Source organism: Rousettus aegyptiacus, unplaced genomic scaffold, assembly GCF_014176215.1.
Source record: "Rousettus aegyptiacus isolate mRouAeg1 unplaced genomic scaffold, mRouAeg1.p scaffold_m13_p_4, whole genome shotgun sequence".
Taxonomy (NCBI): Eukaryota; Metazoa; Chordata; class Mammalia; order Chiroptera; family Pteropodidae; genus Rousettus; species Rousettus aegyptiacus.
Window position 1 is genome coordinate 7,296,391 of NW_023416307.1, and position 22,812 is coordinate 7,319,202.

At 38.0% G+C, this 22,812-nt stretch overlaps 1 protein-coding gene and 2 pseudogenes across 3 annotated transcripts in view; 2 read left to right on the forward strand and 1 right to left on the reverse strand.

The window, feature by feature from the left end:
• Window positions 1–3,290: 3,290 nt before the first annotated feature.
• The window catches only part of SCAF4 (SR-related CTD associated factor 4), a 57,186-nt gene continuing 37,664 nt past the window's right edge, over window positions 3,291–22,812 (forward strand). For all 3 annotated transcript variants that reach the window (XM_016162385.2, XM_016162387.2, XM_016162386.2), the window contains exon 1: window positions 3,291–3,763. In XM_016162385.2, coding sequence (XP_016017871.1) covers window positions 3,734–3,763 — 30 coding nt within the window. In that variant the 5' untranslated portion in view covers window positions 3,291–3,733. The remainder of the gene's footprint in view (window positions 3,764–22,812) is intronic.
• LOC118601805 lies at window positions 19,429–19,547 on the reverse strand (annotated as a pseudogene).
• LOC118602257 lies at window positions 21,376–21,494 on the forward strand (annotated as a pseudogene).

The window sequence follows — 22,812 nt, forward strand, 5'->3', positions numbered from 1 at the left end:
AATTTCCTACTGGAGGATTTGATTTGTCTGCTTGGATAGATAGGGATGGAAGTCCAACAGTAGCTACGCAAATAGCGGCCAGATGTCTCAGAGCAGATAGAGGTGCTGTCACCTTCTGAACAGAAAAATGGCAGAAAATGCTGCCAAGGCACCCAAACATAACACATCTTCCCAAAACGACTTATTTTAAAAACCTCCCAAACCCTATCGAAATAAAAACCAAACAACCCCATCCAGAAAAGAACCTCCAAAATCCGTTATCTACCTCAAACAGGAGGATCTTAGAAGCCAAATCTTGTTCTTCGTACGTTCAAATCTCAATAGGTTGGTGCATAGAAAACGTTCTCCTTTGGCCCATTGTTTACTCAATTCAACAGCCACTATAGAGCGCAACAGCTGTAATGCATTGAGTTCCAAATGCAAACTGTCCGAAGCTGAACTCCCCACCTTCCCCACAAGCTCTATTTGCCACTCTAACTCAAGATTCAACCTTTCTTAGCCAAATCCATTTCCCTAACTCAAAGAAGGAAAGGAGATTGCTTATGTGGATCAAGGAAGAAGGATCCAAGTAGGCTTTGTGCACCCATTTTTAAGTTCCATCATTGTTCACAGAAAGAGGTAGAGGGAGGTAGGGGCAGAGCATGTTGGAGTAATGCACATTTTTTTTGTTGTTTTTTTGTTTTTTGTTTTTTCAGATAATAGCAACATGGGGTAAGACATGCGATGGCATGAGGAAGCACATGGTGGAAGATGCTGAGTTTGGCTGGGAGGAGAGTGGGGAAGCTTTTCAGCACAGGGCTTGGCACAAAGTAGGTGCTGGATAAGTGATTAATAATCAAAGGAGATGATGTCCGAACATTTAGATGTTAAATGGGTCTGCCTACATGGAGGAACAGAGCGGGGTTTTACGTGCGAGCAAAGATCAACCTGTATCAATTCCCGGTCGTATCAAGGGAATGACAAAACTTGGGTTGTGCCCTGGTAGTAGACTGGAAACATAGTGTGGGGATGTTGGACAGTATTTGGTAGACAACGGCTATCCAGAAAAGTCAAGGGATTGATCCACTAAGAACTGCATTTTCTAATGTCATGTTGGTGGTCCTATTGATGATAACTTGTACCGAAGCAAAATGAGTTTTAAAAACATAATGACAGATAAAAGGGTAGTGATATGATGTGATATGAAGCAGATGATGGGTGGGCCTGAAAAGAATATTTGAGACCTATTTTGTTTCTTCCTTTGATAAATAAGAATTATTTCCCTCATTTTAAAAGAAATAAGCACACTCTCCTTTCATCCTACAGCTCTTTCCTGGTGTCCTCACAACTTGCATTCACAACCAAGTTTTTATAAAATATCTCCAGCCAGTGCACACCAGTTTGGCTTCTGCCGCCACCACCCCCTGCCAGCATTCCTGCTGAGATCTGAGATGCTATCAAGGTACTTTCCAATTTTTATCTTGCGGACTTCTACCTTTAGCATGGGACAGGCTGACAGCTTCTCCTGCGCCCTTTCTCTGCCTCTTCCTACTCCAACTTCTTATCCTTCACACACCTGTATTCCCGGTCTCCTTTCCCTGTCTATTTCGGCTCTTCCCACAACATCTGTGCACCAACGACTCCCAGATCTCTACCTCCTCACACCTGATTCCACATGTGGTTTTATCCAACTGCCTCATAGACATCTTCACTTATTAGCCCCAGGGGCCATAGGCCCAGAAGGAAATCATCTAATTCACTTCAGTTAACTGAATGGAGCCTTACTTCCTCAAGTATAACACAGGGGTATTACTAATAGCCACCCCTACAGAAGCTTGATATGGAGATTAAGTAATACAGAATGGCTGGACCCTCACAGATGTAAATAATCTACAAGTGTTAACCATTACTCTTTCACTCACTCGAACCCATTCCTTCCTCTCTATATATTCCTTAAATTGACTCATCGTTCAAGTCAGAACCTTGACACCTTCCTCTTCCTTAACCTCCCAGTCACTCTATTCCACTCAGTCTGTTCCACTTCTTAAATATGACCTTCTCTCTCCTCCATGCCGGTGCCTTAAATTCTCAGCAACACCTGGGACTAGGGCTGGTCTTTCCCTGACCCCACTCTTGCTACTCTACACCTTTCTTCTGAAAAACAAAAACAAAAACAAAAACAAAAATCGTGCATTCCAGGACACTGCCCTTCTTATAATCTTTCAATGGCTCCCCACTGCCTTGAGGACAAAATGTAAATTCCTTGGAAGGGCAAAGAGACTCTTCAGGTCCTGGTCTTAACCACTTCCTCAGTCCACCTCACTCCCTCAGCTCCTTGGGGAAGCTGATGTCAGGGTACTCATCAAGCTCAGTTATGCTGGAGTGTCTTCTCCAAACATTTCTTCTTGCAGGTGTAGCTCAGGTGCCACTTCCTCTGAGAAGTCTTACTGGACTTCTAGCGGGACCTCTTTTCTTATTTGCTCCTCAGGGTCTCTGCCTTGACACTCACCATGCTTTAGATATCATCTGCTCATTTGGCTATCCTCCCCACTAAACTGAGTTGTCTGAAGGCAGTAAATTTATCTATTTTCCCATAACCCCAGAATCCAGCATAGTGCCCAGAATACAGCAGGTACCTGGGTAAGTGAATCAGGGGAGTGTTAATACAAAAAAAGGAAACAAGGTGGTTTGGGTAGTCGATTTCGAGGTTTAGAAAATCCACTCCTCCCGCAGCACAAGGCTGTTTCAAGAGACGGGTTCCTTTAGGCCTGCATGAACATCCAGCGCCCGTATGTCCACGGTGCTTTAGCTCGCACAGAATTAACCCGCACAATTACAACACAAGGATGTATCAGCAGAGACCGCACGGGATCCTGCAAATGTACGCCCAACGTGCTGAGGTTAAATTCTGTGCCCTTTGTTCCAGGCAGCAGAAAGCCAGCGGCTCCGTGACCGCGCGACCCGATCGAGTGCAAGGCCCGCTTGGGAAGAACGGCATACAAAAATGCACTCGGGAGCACTGCAACCGGCAGCGGCGCCCGTGCGCAAGGACCCTCTCTGTGCCTCCCTCCAGGCTCTGGGGTCCCACGCTCTCCGGCACCCATGCCGGGGGCCAGCTACGGTGCTGGCAAAACTAACGGGAACGCGGCCAGCGCTGGCGGGAAAGTGCCAGGCGTCCTGGCGTCACGCGCCAGCGACCCGGCGCGCGGCGCGCGGGGCGGGGCGAGGGCGTGGCCAGCGCGGAGGGGCGGGGCGGGCGGGAGGAGCGGCCTGTGGCACAGGAAGCGCTGGGAGGCCCGAGCCGTCCCAGGGTGCCCCGCGCGGCGAGGACTCGGGCCGCTGCCGCCATCCCGCTGGCGAGAGGGAGAGAGAGAGAGAGAGGCCCGCCCGCTCGCCGGCCGGGCCAGTGTGGGCCAGTGCGTGAGGGCGCGGGGGGCCGTGTCAGCAAGACACAGAGCGCAGCCGCCAGCACTACACGGACATGTTGGAGCCCAGCGCCGCCGTCGCCTCCTTTTCCTTATTCTCCGAACGGGACTGAGAAGGGGCCCGCCACCCCTCCGCCTCTGCCCCTGCCTCGGCCGCCTGTCCCGCCGCCTCGTCGCCTCGCTGCAGCCTCTTCCTGCCGGGCCTCCAGCTTCGCCGCTCGTCGCCTACCTCCGCCCCTCAGCCCCGGCCGGTTCCCCGGCCCCGCTCCGCCGCGGCGCGAGGTCTATGTGACCGGCGGGCCCGGAGCAGCCGCCGCCGCAGCGCGAACATGGACGCCGTCAACGCCTTCAACCAGGAGGTGAGGGGTGCTCGGGGCAGGGGGGTGCCGGGCCTGCCGCGGGAGCCGGGGTGCCGTTTCTCCCGCCGCCGAAGGTTTAAAGCTTCGGTCGGGGTGGGGACGCTTCCTGCTCCGGTTCCGGAGCGACGGGGCCTGCGCGGAGCGGCCTGTGGCCCGGGAGAGGTCGCAGCAGCCCCGGGAGCCGACCCCACACCCCTCCCCCACTGCCCACCCCCAGGCGGCGACCTCGGGCTGCCCCCCTCTTCCCCTACCGGCCTCCCACAGCCCGCGTCGGCGCCGGTTCCTCTAACTTCGCCCCCTTTCAGGTCCGGGCGCTCACTTTCTCAGTTCCCAGCCCCGTTATCGGCGTCGGCTTGCTGGGAGCCCGCAAGAGGCTAAGAAAGGAGCGCGGGCGGGCGTGTGAGTTGGGGGCGGGGAAGCGGGAGCATCTGCCGGTCGCGGGGCTGCGGGATCTGTGGACTCGGCTCTCCTGTTGCTCAGGCCGCTGCGCGGCGGCGGCTGGACTCTGATCCTGGGTCGGGGAGGAGTTGGAGAGGGTGTTTGTCCCCTCCCCCAGGAGTCACACACTTGGGAAATTGGGTTGATGGGGTCCATTAACGGAGAGGGGGTGCTTCCTTATCATTTTGAGTCGTGATCACAGCACTCTGGGACTCTGTGGCCCAATGTGTCACCTAAAAAGTTCAATGGGAGACAAGAGGGTTCGCTCCGCCTTAGTCCGCTAGAAAGCGGGCTTTGGCCTCCAGTCCTCCACGCTCGCACCCCTCCCGCGCTGGTGTTAATCCTCAGCTCCCTTCCACCGGGACCTTTACATGCGAAAACCTCCCAAAACTGAGAACAAAGCTGTCTGCCACTTTTCAGGCGCTCTCAAGTCATTCGAGGTGCAGCGTAGTCCCCACGTCTATTTATCGGAATCAGTTTGGGAGGAAGGCGTCTAACCATTGATTTAAAATGCAGTTACTGAATTTCAGAAACTATTGTTATGCGTTGAGTTGGCTTACCTTACTTTTCCAAATACTAAACATAAAACCCAACATTAAGGAAAAATCAGGTGTAGTTCTAGAATTCTTGATATGGCGTTAAAAACTTCCTGCATCTCACAATGAGATTTAGTAGATTCACTTGTAACAAAATTATAGTGTGATAACTCGATTTGTAGTGCCATAATAAGGGGCCCTCCAGTAAAAGTGCAGTTAGGACCATCTATTGTCTTACAAAGTATTCTAGGAATGATTCGTCTTCATCTAATGGGTACATAAAATGTGTTAAGTGTAGTAATTGCAACTGGTGTTGGACAGTGTCTTGCCAGGTTCAGTTGTGACGACTTTTAAAATAACGCAATAATTCCTAGTTTTTTGATGGCTGGAGAATTTGTCATAGTGCTCCAAAGATTTCAGCGTCCTGAGGGCACCGGAATGTTGGCTCCATGAGTGCAGGGAGAGAGTCTTCTGTTCTTTCCCTCTTCCCCCCCACCACAGCAGGTGCTTGGCAAGTATTTGCTGAATGAATGAGAGTTTATACAAACGGTACGATTTTTTTTTTCTCCCTCTTTAATCCCCCCCCCACTTCCACCCCTGACCTATGGATGTTGCCATTTCCCCTTAAAACAATTTCTTTTAAAGATTATGACTACATTTCTTTCCCAAGATAAAACTTACTGAATATTTTTAATGGCAATTTTTACTGAATGAAGAGGATGATTTTTGCGTATTAAGATTAGAAATGTTTCATTCTCATTTGGCATTATGGAAAAGTTGACTTTAAACATATTATTAAGTAAAGGATCTTACCTGAATTCTAGAAAACCGATGAGTAGTTTTTACTTTGAAAAATCAAAATTAGGAATGATATGGACTCCTTGAAAAAGGGAAATGGTATTTTAATCTTTTTAAATGTACAGAATGATAATTATCATTGTTCATTTCCCTCAAATAATGTTAATTTCCATTTCTAGTCTTTATGAACTGCAAATTGCATTATGTCAGGTGTATGTTGCCAGTTCCAACTCTGAAGAAAAGCATCTTCTGGAGAAATTAGTCTGCTTTAAACTCCATCTTGTGCCTGCTTTATTTATAGTGCTTCTCAGTTATTTTTTTCCATTCATGACGTGTTATTGATTAGTTATGTGTAACCTCAAACGCCTAAATCTTCATTTTACAAACTTTTGAAACTCCACTCAGCTGCAAAGCTGTGTCCTGAGAATGCAGTGTCACTACGGAGGATTTCTGTCCCTTATTAGTATTCCCAAGCTCAGAGGACACAAGTTAGGCAAAATAAGGTGTGATAGAACAACTTCTTTGGGGCATTTATAAAGTACTGTGGGATGACCATGGAGGATCGGTGAAGACTTGGGAAGGGAAGAAGGTGTAGGAAACAGTGAATAGAGGGTAACCGTGCTGAGAAATAAGTGAACCGTAGTTTTTGACTCTGGAAGCTACTGGAAAGTAAGGATGAAGAAGGCCCTGACAAGTTTCACATAAGTTCGAATTCTGTTTTTAGACTGTGGATGAACTGAAAGTTTTAAGTCATGGGGTGATATAATCAAAACACTGCTTGATTTCTGATATGTATTGTAGAAGGCAGAGATGTGCGGAAGAATGGCAGATTTGGGGATTGAGGTAGGAGTAGCAAGTAGAATCTGAACTTGACATGTCTGTAGTGGGAATGGAGAGGAGGGGGAAGGATGTGGGCCAGTGGAATCCATGGACTTTGGCATCTGATAGGTTTATAAGCGCCTTTTGCCTCCACATTCTAAGTGCTAGGAGAATGACGATGTCATTAACACAAGTCAGGCAGTCTCAAAAGCATATTTCATGGAGGGGAAAATATGTTTGGTTTTTGAACAGGTTGAGCTTGAGTTTTAGTGAAATAGTCATGTGGAAATTTTTGGCAAGCAGTTGGGCATCTAGGACTCAAACTTAGAAGCAACCTAAAGGTAGTGGGAGACATGCAGCAGTCACTCTCAGATGTGCCCTGAAAGAAAACTGAGAGGGATGGGGAGAAAAGGGATTAATATTTAATAAGCATCTGTAGCATGTTAGGCACTTTGTATATACAGGTCTAATTTAATATTCCTACAGCCTACCTAGACATCCATTTATAGATGAGGGAACTAATTTTCAAAGTAAAGTAATACTTCACCTAAGAGCATACTGCTAGCTAATGGCAGGGCTGGGATTTGAACCTGGATCGTCCCATCTTAATTGCTGCTTAAAGAAGATATTTTATGTAATACCAGGAGAGTGGTCACCAGTTAAGACTTAAGAAAAAGGTGTCTAAATTTTTTGAGGTTAATGGGATGTGGAGTTTAAGGTTGAATGGTGATGGAGGAAGTAGAATAAGAGGTAGCAAATGTAGTCTTTTTTTAGAAGTTTGGTTATGAGGAATTCAGGGGAAAGTTGCTTGAGGATGAAGGGAAGGAATAGCAATTAACAGTGTACTAGGCACAGGTGCTAGGCCTTTTCTATGTTTATGTAGTATATACAGGTCTTAGTCTCTATTAGATGGGACTAGAAGTTTGAGCATGTTAGGGGAGGAAAAGTATAGAAAAGCATAGTTTAAAACAAGAGGGTTTGGTTAACTTAGAGCAAAATTATGGTAAGAGGAAGGGGACAAATGGGAAGCACAAGTAAAACAGATCAGTTTCTCTGCTGCAGAAAGATAAGAAGGATATTAAAGACACCCATTTAGCAGAGAACTTTTATGGCAAAGCACTGTGGTAAGTGTTGTAAAAGATGAAAAGATGAGTGAAAAAAATCAGTGCTCATTATGGCCAATACTTAATTGTTCTATGTTTATACACTCTTTAATGTGAGGAGTTTGGTATTTGGTATGTTTATTGAGTGAATAAAGGGCATAGATTGGATTTTTTTTTAGCCTATAATCAGTCTTTTCTAAATTTAAAAGAATATATTTTTCTCCCACTTTTTTTTCCAGCATCTATGATTTTAAGGTGTTTAAAGTACAAAATAAATTCAGAGAAAATATAACAAGAATTGATAGTTGTTACTATTTTAAGTGTTTTTAATTTAAAACAAAATTTTATAAAGACCTCCTTTCCTCCCATTTTCTCCCCACCCCAACCTACTCCCCACTGTCAGAGGCAAATAATGTACAGTATCAATCTCTGTGGTCTGTAAACAATATATAATATTCAGTGTTTTGATATACATGTGTAATATATTGTACATATTCTACCATGTGTGTTTTTTTTTTTTTTTGCTCAAACAATATATTTTAAGATTTAGTTTTTCTAACTGATGTAGTATGCCATCATTTGAATAAACCATTTTATTCCCCAGTCGATGAACATACCTGTTTTTCATTTTTTGGCTGACAAACATTGCAGCGAACTTTCTCAAAGATGTCTAGTTGTTAGAGTTTCTCTAGGAAAGCTGTTCTCAAACTTTGGGTATTGACCCCTTTAAACTCCTAAAAGGTTAAAGACCACAGAGAACTTTTGTATCTATGAATTATAGCTATTGATATTTACCGTATTAAAAATTTAAGCTGAGAAATGCATTTATTAAAAAAACAATAAGCCCTTATATATTAACATAAATAACATTTTTAATGAAAAAATGTTATAAACAAAAATATCGAGAAAAATGACATCGTTTTACATTTGGCAAATCTCATTTAAACTTTGGTTTAATAAAACCTGGATTCTCATATCTGTTTCAGTTTCTTGCAGTTAGACACATCAGATAGCCTCTGGAAACTGCTGTAGACTTAATGAGGAAATGAATGAAGAAGGCAAGAAATGTCTTAGTATTAACATGAAAATGGTTCTTACCTCACAGACTACTAAAAAGAACTCGAGACCCTTGGATTGCCTTCTGAAAACTGTAGCACAGAGGTGCTGAGGTGGTGTGCATATGATGGTACTTTGAAGAGCAGGAAGAAAATGAGTACTTTTATTACAATCATTTTTATCTTTAAAATCAGACAAATTAAACTGTATGCATACTTAATAGGCGAGTTGATGTTGGTATACTTACTACTTGGACTATCAGGGTCGAGCCACCGTATTGTCTGAAGAGTTGAGTTCCACATCTAAGTGGAGAGTACGCCACCTTTTCTGTTCCCACTGGAAACTGTTCTGTGTGAACTATTGTAAATTTTACCTGTTGATTACTAGGTGCGATTATCTTCACTATAGATTGTATGATGAAGATAATTTAAGTATTTTAATTTTTAATGTTAATCTTTGGTCATTTTGATCATTTCTTTTTTGAGAGATCTGTCTAAAAAAGTAGACAGAATTGAAACAAGGTTCTTACTGTAAGGAAGAGATGGAGAACACCTGGGCAACAGTTGAAGTAAAATTGGAGGCTTCTCTTGCCTCATTTGACCATGTAATGCTGTTGTCACAAGGAGTTTTGGATATTAAAAGTGAATTATAGTTTTATTCCTCTGCTTTGTCTGGACTCTGAAAATTGCTCATTTCTGACGGCAGAGGTCTGGTTTTGTGGTAAGTAGAATAAAACTGGCTCTTCAGAGCTTTCTAGAGCAGCATTTATCACTGATCTTGTTGAAAATATCCCCCTCCCTAGACTATCATTTTGTTCAGTATTTTGTTTCAGAAAAAATTACATGGGCACATGATAAGGAACTGATTCAGAGAAAATCGGGGTAATGGAAAAGTTGGCTTATAAAATCTTGTGCACAGAATTCAGGAGATTAAACTACCTAATGGAAAGTTGACAAAATGGTAATTGGTTTTGTGCGGGTATGTGTTTTGGGGTGTTTTTGTTGCTTTTGTTTTTTACCAGAAAAATTTTAGGTCGGTTCTCCTGCCATGGAACACAAATGAATATAATTTACTTTATCATTCCAGGTAACTTTTCTATAGCTAACTGCACACATTCAAATCTCATTTTAAATACACCTTGATAATATGGTAGGAAAAATTTGGGTACATAAATGGTGAACCTTTAGTATTATAGCATTGAGATAATATGCTGAATCCTTTTTTTAAAGCATATTTCAGAGCAACAGCATATGTTAATGATGAGCTGAAAACAAGCCTCACTGTGTTCTCAGGTACATAGAATAAGCATTTAACCTATTAGCAGTTCAAAGTTTTAGTAACATTGGTTGATTAATAATATTCTGTGGAGCCAGAGAAATGGTAGAATTGATAATTGTTAAATTTGCATTAAGATTAGGCCTTACTAAGATCTGTTGAGAGCTTAGACTAGAAGAGACAAGTCTACATTTCTGTGTTAAAGTATTAAGTGTAATTCACAGTGTACTGTAAATGGGGTTTTTTGTTTGTTTTGTTTTTTAGAACTGGAAGATTTCACAAACAATATTATAATTTATTAGACTCTGATCACCTACATCCTGTTCAATATTGCATGGCTTATTGATTACATTTCATTGTTTTATAGTTAGAGATCTTTATTGGTGCCTGTTAAGGCATAGATAAATATATAGCAACCTTGATATTCCAGTGAAGCATTGGGCAGATTAGTAGTGAATTCAGCAAGAAAGTCTGTGTAACTCTAGTGGAGCTAAGATTCAGAAGCAACCATTTTGACAGAGAAAAAATAAAAGATGGCCTCTAGAGCTCAGTGAAAACTGGAGAGCCATCCAAGTATCTCTTGAAAGTTATAACGTATGTTAATATAATTGGGTGATTTTTTTGGTATAAACGTATGTGTGTCTAATCTCCGTTGGAAGAGACTGTAGAGCAGCATGTTTGACATCTGGAGCAGAACTTTTCCTCCCTCCCTCCCCTCCTTCCCCCTTCCATCCTCCCTTTTTCTCTTTACACACACACACTCTCACTCACTCACTCACTCACTCACCTACCTTCACCCTCTTCTCGACAGCATTTCAGAAACATTCATGAAATTAGCCAAGAAAGAAATGTGAACTTCATACCAGTTACAAATATTACAGTGGGAAAAAAGTAGCTGATAGATATTTTTAAATTGCATTTGTACTTTTTTGAGAAAAGTAAAAAAATTTTCCTACATAACTGTCTGTCACAATAATAAATAATATTCCATTTTATTTCTAAGCCTTAACTTTTGCATGTCTAGCTGTAAAAGTTGATCTTTGTTCAGTAGACAGTTATAGCCAGATTTATCCTTTACCTCGACCGTAATTGAAGAATACTATTTTAATTACAAAAAATTGTACATGAAGCAGCAGATTACAAATAGTTGGGAAGCCTTAAACATAAGGTTACTTCGGGCAGAAATTTTTTAAAAGTCCACTTCATAGTAAATCCAGATAGAAATCAATACTATCTGTCTTTTTTACAGCATTGATTCTGGTGACTTTCAAATGTCTCCTCAGTCAAGAAAACTTCGCTAAAATATTTTCACCCAAAAATTCAGTATAGGTTTTTGTTAAATCTGGTAAACATTTTTGAAATTATTCGTGAATGTCTTCTTCCTTACATTTTGTTGCATAGTAATGGCATTCTCTAATTTTTATTCATGAATCCTTAAGCCTTGTGTTCCACTGTACCTTTGTTCCAAGCCGATTCTGGCTGTTTGTACATATTTATACCAGAAAAAAAGGAATATTTCAGGCAAGAAGAATTTCACACAGTTATATGTTGACTGTACTGTTTAAACACAGGAATATGTGTTTGTATTTACCACAGGATGATGGGAGACACAAACTTAGCATAAGAAGAGTGCAGGTTGTCTCTTTGTAACTCCAAATGAACAGGTGTAGCAAATCTGCATGTTTTGGTCACTGATCACTTTATTGGAGGGTTTCCTAATTGAACTTGCACTTAGATTGCTTATTAAAGGACATAATAAAAATGTACAGATTCAATAGTTATATATTGTTAGAACTTAACAGTAAGTGCAGAAGTGTGATTAAAACTTAGAGTACAGAGTCCTAGTTGACAGAATATTTTGGGGGAAGGAGTATTTTATATCCTTGATATTGTTTAGAATTGCCAGTGTTCGGTGATAATAAAATGATTGTCAGTCAGTTTTATTATTGCTTTTAGATTCTTTAGAGACAATTCACCTACTTATTATTGCCTTGCCCCTGGGCAGACTTCTCCCATTGCCCCCACTCTAGGCATGCTGTTACCTTTAAGAACAGTAGTTTACCAGTCTTATAGTCTGTAATCGCCCTCTGCAATAGCTTCAGTGTGTCTTTATGCACTTTATCATGAGTATTCCACTTTATTTCCTCCTCTTTGTTAGAGCTGAATTTTAGCTAAAGTAGAGTTATTATACTTCCTGTTTAAAGGAAACTATGGAAATTTACAGTAATATGCCTTTTAAGCCCTTAGGAAACAGAAAATATTCTTTAAACCTTAATGGCTATATATCATTTAGTTCACCTTAATTAAGAAACGCTGACTGACAAATCATTTTAGAAAGGACAGTGAAGTTCGGGGTTCAGTTTGAGATATGTTCAACCATTACTTAATAAATGTAAGTGCATATTTTTAAGTTAGATTTTTAGAAAATATATGAAATGCCCAAAATAGGCAAATCCATAGAGACAGAAAGTTGATGATTGGTTGGGGTCGTGGAAAATAGGGAGTGACTGCTAATGGGTATGTACTGTTTAAAGAAAAGTACAAAACCATTTTCATTGTTTTGTTGCTTGATCTGACGGTTGAGATTTATCTCAGGTTGAAACAATATCTAGTGGCCACTGAATGACTCTGTAAATTATTTTGTTGATCCTGAATCCTGAATTCATTCAAAGGATATCTTGAATTTTTAAATGCTATTTTAAGATCCAGTGGGGACAGTTCAAGGGAAGGACAGGAAAGGAATTCTGCATTTGCTTATTATATACCAACCAGATACCTGCTAATAGGTTAGGTGTTTTTTGTATGTCTTTTTGTTCTTTCCATTTTAAAGGTAAGGAAACCGGAAAGGTGGTGTGAATTTTCCAAGGTCACACAGTGTAGAAATGTCGGTTGAGATTTATCTCAGCCCAGTCCACAGGCCCACATAGCTGCTCTGAAGTTTCTGAGCAGCTGATCTTTTGTCTTGGATTGTTTATGAAGTGAGAGGGCTCACTAAACTTTTGTAGTTTGAAGCATGGCTGTAATGTATACTTGCGAAGGATTTGTCAAAGTTTTAAGAATAACAAATTTGGGTAAGTTTTTAAGTCATTCACAGTACTGGAAAAGATACAATCCGTGTTTAAAACTTAAGGTATGGTTTTCGGCATTTATATTTCTTTTACTAATTTATATTCACAATTAAAATTTTAAATCAATTAGGGATTTTATAAATGCTAACATTTTCAGTTTTCGTCCCATGCTTGTGCATAGATCCAGTCTTTACAACTTTGTGGAAATAACTTGGCATAAATAATATATATAAAGTATGGGGTAATTTTTTTTCTTCTAATCAAATAATTTTATATCATATTTTATAACTGATTTTGATTTCTTCTGTTGAAGTCTAGGAAGAAGTCTTTAATTCACAAAATGTTTTATAGCCAACTTTGGGGGTACACAAAGTTCACTGGTGAGGTACAGTAAAAGTGATTTTGAAATCTGTCATCAGTGCAATAAAGTAGAGCAATAGCATGGATAAAAATCATTTGGTATTTTCTAAAACCACCTCCTGGCTTATTTCTTGAGCAAGTAAAAAGGAAGGAGCTGGGGATTTGATTGTAGTTCAGTGAACCAAAATGGGGGTGAGGAATAGAAAATGATCTGCTGTGGCAAGCTGGAACTGCACAGTTTAGAGCCCTGCTGAGTGAGGCAGCCTCGGTTCTAAAGTGAAAAATATATGTAAAGAGTAGACCCTTGGAAATTGTATGGAGTTAGTCTTAAAGGAAGAATAAATTAGGGCATGCTTTGTAGAGTAAGTCATCAGAAATTAACTGTTTAGAAAACTAGTTCTGCTAGCAGCAAATAGTAACAGAACTTGGGGTGATAAAATTTAAAAGTAGGAAATAATGTAGATGAAGTTTAAACTGTCTTTTTGCTATCTTACTGTATCCTATTTTCTTAATTTTCTTAATGCACATAGAAATAAAAGTTAACTCAAAGGTGGTTTCGTATTTAGTATTAACTGTATATTTACACTTATGTGTATTTCGTAATAAGCCTTGTAAATTTGCATCATCTTAGGAATATTTTGTATTAATGTCTTGTCTCCATTACCTCCCTCTAAGCAAGAGGAAAGATGTTAAACATTTGGGTTTTAAAGAATTTGATTCTACAGAAAGTAAGTATAATGTACATGGGAGTAAATTATGTATCGTTAGTTAAAAAGATGTTTTCTTTAATGCACAGATGTTAACAAAAAGTGTATTTAAGACAGTGATTTCTCTAATTTGGGGTTTGTATCCATAAGGGCTTTAGTTATTATAATAACTGAAAGATTTAAAGGGGCAAATTTTTAAATTTATTTTTAAAAATTTGTTTCAGTAATTTTGAAAAGTCTTAGTGAAGATTCACAAGCCATTGATTTAACATAACTGTTAACTTTAAAAATAAGATTTACTCCATGAACAAGTTGTATTTGATGACAATTCTGTATATTATGATCAGTTGAAGAAATGCACTTTTATGTCTCAGAAACAAATTAGTTTTTTATTTTTAAATACATGAATTTTAATTTTTTAATTTAAAATTAATGCAAGTTAAGTAAATTTAAATTAGAAAACGAAGAAAATATCCCACCAGATATCATTAACATTTTAGACTAGTTCAGTTTTTTTACCCCCTCTGCTTGTATTTGGAAATTTTTATATGGTTATCAGATTGTTTTAGTAACTTGAAATTGTTTTCTAATTTTAAAATAGTCATGGAAAATTTGAGAACATCTGATAATTGTTTTAAATAAAGTTTTAGAAATGAAATTGTTTAAAAGATTTGGACTTGTTTTACTTCTTGATATATTGCTTTAAATTTCCCTCCGAAATTAAGTCTTATCAGCAGAGTGCCCGTCTTTGCTTTATGCAAATCTTTACTAAGGCTAACTTTGATTATTGGTAAGGTTAAACATTTTTATGTTTATTAACTATTAGGGTTTCCTTTGTTAATCAAATTACTCTCCAGTATGTTTTTCAATTTCACTGTATAAACAATAGTCTGCTTTCAAGTAAAATAGCATAGTGGTACTTAAATTTAACACATGGTTGGTTCGCAGCCCCTACCTACCCTGCATCCCTTATCACATTAATTTTTTTAGTATTAAGGCAGTATTAGCTTGTTTGTTGCTTTCCATTTTATATCCCACGAATGAATAAAATTTATAGTTTTTGTTCTTTTCCTTCTGACATGTTTAGTATGATACTCTCTCGATCTATTCATGTTGCCACAAATGGCAAAATTTCATCTTTTTTTCTGGCTGAGTAGTAATTCCATTGTGTATATATACCACATCTTTATCAAAACAGACTCAGACATAGACAACAATATGGTGGTTACCAGAGGAAAGGGGGTTGGAGGGAAAATGAAGAGGGTAAAAGGGGACAACCATATGGTGATGGAAACCAGATTTTGGGTGGCGAGCACACAGTGTGGTACACAAATGATGTATTACAGATCTGTACACTTGCAACTTACATAATGTTATTAACTAATGTCATCTCAATAAATTTAAGAAAAAAATTATTAGCTTAAACAGACCTTTGGTAAAGTGTATGTAAGGGTATAAAATGAAATACCAGGTAAGAAGGGACTGTAAAATATAAACTATCTTAACTAATTATTCTAGCAGTAGTCAATTTATGGAATTGTCTTTATGCCGTAATCAGATGGACAAAGCATCTTTGCGGAAAAAATGATATTGTTTTTTTCCTAATTACCTTTTGTTTAAATTTAATGTGTACTTTTATAAAGTGTTTGTATGTTACTAAATAGACGTTAAAGTTATGTTGGACTCTTGATTTGGTTTTAGCCAGTGTGTCTGATATTTTGAGTGAGATGGACAAAAGAGGAGGAAAGACTAGAATTAAACACTTTGATGTTTGAGTACCAGTCTGTCACTCTGAGTATACACATTTCTTTTTGGAAGCATTTATACTTTTTTTAAAATTAAATTTTGCAATTAAATAACAAGCTTAAGGCATAATGTGTCATCTTGGAGGTTATAATTAAGGAAAGAATACTGAGTATAATCAGTATATGTTGTAAAATAAATTCAAGAAAAGCAAAGTTTTTAACGTTTAGGGGGAAAGGGTAGGGGTAAATATATCATTGAGAGAGATTCTGAATGGAAATGTTTGAGGGATTAAAATGGTTTAAAAATTAGATTGTAGTTAATTCTTTTCATTGCTTTGACAGCTCAATTTCAAAAAATAGGAACAGGCATATTCCAGAAATATTAGGCTTAATGCCAGTGACTTTAATCTCTACCGGTTCTGTTAGTTTCTTCTACAAATTCCTGGAAATGACTAGTCACTAGGAGCTAGAACAGGTTTACTCAGAATTTATAACAGACCAGAGTAAACTTTTTTTTGTAAAGTGTTTTGACTGTAGAACAGATAGAAAAATACCTGTCATGACTCCATCATGAATACATTAGACAGATGTAGGCAGGATGAGAGTATATTGTTAAGTGAATTTTAGCTGACTGGCAGTGTCGAAGTAATGTCAGATAAGGTCATTCTACAAGTAGGTCCTCTTTTTAATTTTTAAAAAAACATTGAGTTGGAGGAAGGCATATAAAGCAGGTTGATGAAATTTATAAGCAGATTGGAATAGCTACTAAATCAAATAGTAGAAATGATTTCTAGACTGCCTTAAGTAGATTGAAAGGACTGTCAGAAGCAAACATAAAGTCAACATGAACTAGGTTTAATAGAAAGTCCAGTGAAAACAGTCTGAGAGTTTCCGTTAAATATGTTAACAATGTATTAAGCACTTATAAATAAATAAATAAACTGACCCCCCCCCCCCCCCGTGTCCATGGTCTGAGTCCTAGTACTTGTGAATATGTTTGTTACCTTACATGGCAAAAGAGATTTTGCAGATGTGGTTAAGGATCTTGGATGGATTAGTTATCCTGCATTGTGCAGATGAGCCCAAAGGGTCCTATCTTACATGAGAGAGACTGGAGAATCAGAGAGTATGGTATGACAATAGACGTAGAGGTCAGGAAGTAGAGAAGATGCTACACTGCTGGCTTGGAAGATGGAGGAAGAGGCCATGAGCCAAAGGAATGTAGCACCCTCTAGGAGCTAGAAAAGGCAAGAAACAGATTTCAGTCTCCAAAAGGAATGCAGTCCTGCCAACACCTTGATTTTAGGCTAGTGAGAGTCTGACCTCCAGAACTGTCAGGTAATAAATTCCTATTGTTTTAAGCTACTAAGTGTGTTATAATGTGTTAATGAGGAAACAGGACACTAACACAAAAGACAATAAGTAACACTGGATTCCATTAACACGAATGCATTTGGACCTTGTCCATTTGGGGATATATTTAAAAGGAATTAGGACAGTCAGATCTAGAAAACATCATTTGGAAAATAGTTGAAGAAGATAAGTGAGAGGGAAACATTCTTAGTTATCTTTAAATATTTTATTGTATGAGAGAGAAGAGAGATATCACTATTCTGTGTTCCAGACGCAGGACTGGAACAGGAGGTTTGAGGTCAGTACAAAGAAGACGGCTTGAGCCATTGAAGCTAATTAGTTATGAGTTATTAAGCCTGTGTGACTACCTGGAATCTGCCAGGGATATTGTAAAAGTGGTTATGAATTTGGTGTATTAGTGTAGGTACTAAGGTGCTATACAGCTTTAAAAGTCTTTGAAATGACTACATTTTCATTATAGGGAAGATTTCTCTAAATGCAGCATTTGGGTAGTAGGTGTAAAACAGAAAAAATATGATAACCCATAACAAAAAGTTAAACTCAGTATGTGTGTAAAGATTCCCAGGGCACTGTATAGCTCCATTTACTGAGCCACTTAATGGTAGGTATTATGGGCTAAAAGATTTATATACAGTATCTCATTTAATATTAACAGCCTTATGATGTGAAGTGAGTACTGTTAATCCTCGTTTTCAAAGTTAAAAAACCTCAAAGTTTAGAAAGGTTAACTAAACTCAAAGTTTATACCATCAGTAAATAGCAAAGTATCATATTACTTTGACCCCCAACACTACGAGTGCTATAGGTGTCACAGGCCAAATATTCTCATTCCTTATCTTCTTTTGAAACTTTTTTTGTTGATATATAAGGTGTCATGATGAATGATTATTCATAATTTTTAGAATACTTTGTATATCAGACTTCTATATGTCATGGAGAAAGACAGTGTTCATATTTAGATATTCCCATTCAGCTAGTGACAGCAAAAAGTCAAACTTATGTTTTGCTGACTAGTATATTTTTACTACTATGCCCAAGTCTTCTAAGAGGGTCTTGTACTGCCGCTGCTATTCTCTATCAGGATTGCATGGTTGTCTCTGGTGGTTTTGACACATTTGTTTTCATCGACAGATGACATTAATTGTTGAGTACAAGCTGTAATTGTAGGGTGAATGCAACACGTAATGACATTTATTGAGCATTTGCTGTGTTGCAGGTGATAACTAGTCATTCCCTGTGCATAGACTAATTTATTTCTCATTGGTACCTGTGAAGTAGATAACAATAATCTTTTTTACATAGGACACCGTGGCTTTACAGAAGTTGAGCAGTTTGTCCAGAATCATCTACATGGCAGGACCAAGTTTCAAAACTAGGTCTCTCTGTCTTGCTCCGGAATACCACAGTATCTTTTTTTTCATTAGTAGAGTTTGTTGGAATTACATAAAGTTTCAGTCTTTATGTATAAAGCTGGCGGGGTTTTTTCCTAAAGTAGGTTGGTCAAGCTTGGATGTTGATCAGAAATAACTGGAGCCTGAATTATCTTTACCCCTATTTCTACTCTGTATATTCTTCTATGTGTATTGTAAACTTCATTGAAAAATATGAACTTTTTTTTTCTGATTTGGCTATGTTGCTTTTTCCACAACTTCTTTTTTCATACGTTTCACAAAAGAAAAGTATTAATGGTTTAAGAACTCTACACACTTTCGAAATATGACCAACAGTTTAGACTTTATTTTCCTCATTTCTAAAACAAAAGAATTTTTCTAAGTCATTGCTTTTCATATATATATATATATTTATTTTTTTTTTTTTTTACCATGACCCTCACAGTAAGAATCACAATTTTACATTGAGACTCAGATGCTTGTATTTTCATACCCACACAGAAAAGTGCAAGATTTCACCAAATAGTATTTAAGCCTTGCTGTATGCAGGGCTGTTATATAAATATACAGATTTTTTTTCCTTTGACTCTCTTCCACTAAAAAGATCTGTCATACCCACTAAGTTCATTTTCATGATCTACTGATGTATCTCAACCCACAATTTGAAAACACCACTTTGCATTATCACCGGGATTGTTTTTTTCAACAAAATTAAGTGTCATGGTAGTAACAGCTAACATCTATTGCACACTTACTGTCTGCAAAGTTCTTCATCAAGTGCTCTTATATATATAGTTCGAATTCTTAAAAATTCAGTTTCTCATAGCTAGTGAGCAGTAGAGTCAGGATTTCTCTGGAATTGATTATTGATCCTGTGTTCTGATGGTTACCCTAACTGGAATTTATTGTTTTTGAAAATTCAGTAACTAAATTATTATTTTTTTCTTAATTTTTATTTATTTATTTATTTATTTATTTATTTATTTATTTATAAACACCTACAGCACCTGGTATTTCTAGGTGGTCTTCCATCCAAGTACTAACTAGGCCCAACCATACTCAGCTTCCGAGATCAGACGAGATCGGGCATGTTCAGAGTGGCATGGCTGTAGACTTTATAATCTAAATCTTAGATCACCACAAGGTTGTATACTTTTGAGAGATTCTTTAGCCAACATAGGTGGCCATGACAAAATTATTTTTATTTAGAAGTATTGATTGCAATGTTGCTCTAAATCCAGTAAGGAATCAGTACGTTTTCTTATTTTGTTGCTTGCCTGGATGTATCACTTTACCTCCAAGCCACTTATTTTTTTGTTATTAAAAAATCTTGTGAGTCCATTCCCTCATAACAGTTATAGTTCAGTATTAACTTTCTCACTTGGCTCTACATGCATTTTTTTTTTACCTGAGTATGTAGTCTTCGTATTTATCTTTAATATCTGCATTGTTCCTCTATGCTAAAGTATTATGTTATTAAGTAATCTCCTTGTTAGGTACTTAGTGGAAAGAATTCAAACTTCAGGAAATGGTAAACCACAGATTGAATTTACTATTAATTAGCTTTATTACTTTGAGCAGATTCTTGAATTTCTGTGCCTCAGTGTCACTCTCCATAGTTATTGTAAAGTATATTAATTTTAGAATAATTTATGGGTCTCTATCTTTCTAATGAAGACATCGATGTAAATATTAGGGGACTTGTTTGATGAATTTGCACCTCGAAGAAGTCAATGAAATATTCACAACATTTATTGAGCTTTTAAAAAAAGGTAATTTTTTAAATCTCAAGTTTTGAAACTTCTGTATCTGTCTGTAGTATTTTTCTTTATAAGTTATATCAAATACAGATTTATAACTTTAAGATTTAAAAACACTGGTAAATGAAAGGGCATCTAAAAAGATATGTGACAGATGCCATATAATGCTAATAAGTAAGAGGTATTTAAGGATGGTCATCTGTATAGCATCAAAAGATGACTGAGATCTCCTCTTTAGGTGCCAAATGTGCCAAACACTGAGCTTGCTTAGTAAGTTACTTACTAAGTCCCTCAGATATTTGTTCAATGAATGAAAAATGATCCACTATCTTATTTCTGCTTCCTCACCTGCCACTTACTGCTTAACTGAGTGGACTTGGATTCACTTTCAGAAACTGATATCACTTCAGTCACCTACTTGTCAAATTGAATGAACAAGGATTGAGTTGCTTCCTGATAGCATTTAAGATGCCAAATGCCTTTAATTTCTGGCAGTTGTCTTGGTGGTGTTCATTTGTGCAGTACCTACTCTTTACCACATTGGAATTGTTGGTATGTACCCTAACTAGGTGCATGTTCTTGGCTCCCTTTTTAATACAGGTTCCTTCTCAACCATCTTCATGGCTTTGATTCTGTGACTTTTCAGTTTCTAGCCTAGGTCTCTCTTATGTGTTCAAGATCCATATTCTAGTCTCTGCCTGGGTATTCAGTAGGCATCCCATGTTAAATGCAATATGTTTCATTATCATCCCTGAATCAGTACAGTGTATACACAGGGACACGTACCTGGTCTGTACTCTCAATCTTAGTTAATGGTCTCATGTATTTAGTCAGTAAGCAACATGTGTAAGGGTATGACTATGCTATCAGAGATTATGAGCTTTCAAATCATATTTTAGTTGAGACCTATTCACTGGGCATCATCCAAAACAGCTGTAACAGAAGTTATGTTTGTTGATATAATTAAATTAAATAACACACCACCAAACTTCATTCTTACACATAGCAGGCACTCAAATGTTGTTCCCTCTTCTCTTCCCAAGTCATCTTTCCTTATGGAATGTAATACCACCCTTTGTATTTTAGATGATAGCACTCGAAGGTTCTCTTGCTGGTCTTTTGCCTGAATGAATGGGCAGACTGCTATATGGTATAGTATTTTAATTTTTAAAATAAAACATGGTCTACGGCCATGCCACCCTGAACAAGCCCAATCCCATCTGATCTCGGAAGCTAAGCAGGGTTGAGCCTGGTTAGTGCTTGGATGGGAGACCACCTAGGAAAACCAGGTGCTGTAGGTGTAAAAAGAAATATGAAAATATAGAAAAAGAAAGGATTGTAAGCCGACAAGGTCCCTGCAATCTGTGAGGTCAACCAAAAGTTGCCTCGCCTAATAAAATATAAAATAAAATGGTTTAAATATATAGACTATGTGGGATATTTCATCAGAAGGTGCCTGGTCTGAACTTTCTTGTGTGCTCAGTTGGCAGTTCTTTATGTAACAAGTTGCTTACTGCTGAAATAATCAAGAAATGCTATTCGGGACATTGAATGTTGTTAGCTCTGGCTTAGGCTTCATTAAAGTATGATTTTCTAAGCTTTTAATGGCCGAGAGGGAATTCTCCTTGTTGTTCATTCTTAAGATCCATATATAAACTTTTTACATTCCCTTTCTCTGCTTTAAGGTACAGAGAAAGAAATAGAACAATAGTAATAAACAGATGTATTAATGAATTTTATAACTTTTCAATGGCTGAAATATACCCTTTATAAATGTATGTTGTATATTTCATGCAGTATTATTCGAATTGTATTTGGTTGAACAATTTTAAATTGCTTTTTAATTTCTCATTGGTTATAATTTCAAAAATTATTATCTCCTAGTTTTTAATTAGCATTTATTCTCAAGGAGAATTTTTATTGCATGGATACATAAAGTAAAGAGTTATTCCCTTTTTAAAAAATGAATTCCTGTGTTAATATTTTCTTTTCTGTATGTGAATGTTATTTATGGAAAATTCTTTCTGCTTAAACAGAGTATCTGGTTTTTATATTGATTATATCTAGCATTCTATATTTTTTAAAAATTACTGTTACTGTTATCTGTAGTCCCATTGTGTCTGTAGTTTTTGGAAAGCTGTGAACTTTCTCTGAATTTTTAGGTTGTGTTGCCAGGTATAGGGCCATTTACTCTGGGAAAAGAGACTTGTTCTTTAGCCTCTTAGTTGTAGTCTAGTTAAAGTCTACGTCTTAGGGATTCCATATTTGAAATATTAACATTGATTGGAAAGAAATAGAAATATGACTCATATAAGGTAGATGATGCTCAGGAAGCCCTGAAATTTATTTCAAAATATCCTTTTAGAAGTCCCAGGTAAGTATGTACCTATGATTAAACAAAACAGTAACAAGAATTTAAGAAGTTAGATCTTTATGACCCTCTGTGGGTTCTCATTATGCATTGGTTGGATTTAAACTCTCACAGGAGCTCCTAAGTGTTAGATTTACTGTTGTGTGATTTGTTCAACATGGTGTCATTATTCCTGACTAAATCAAGAAATTGTGGATTACAGCTTTATAGTGACATATTTAATTTTTTGTTTGATTTAATACATGTGT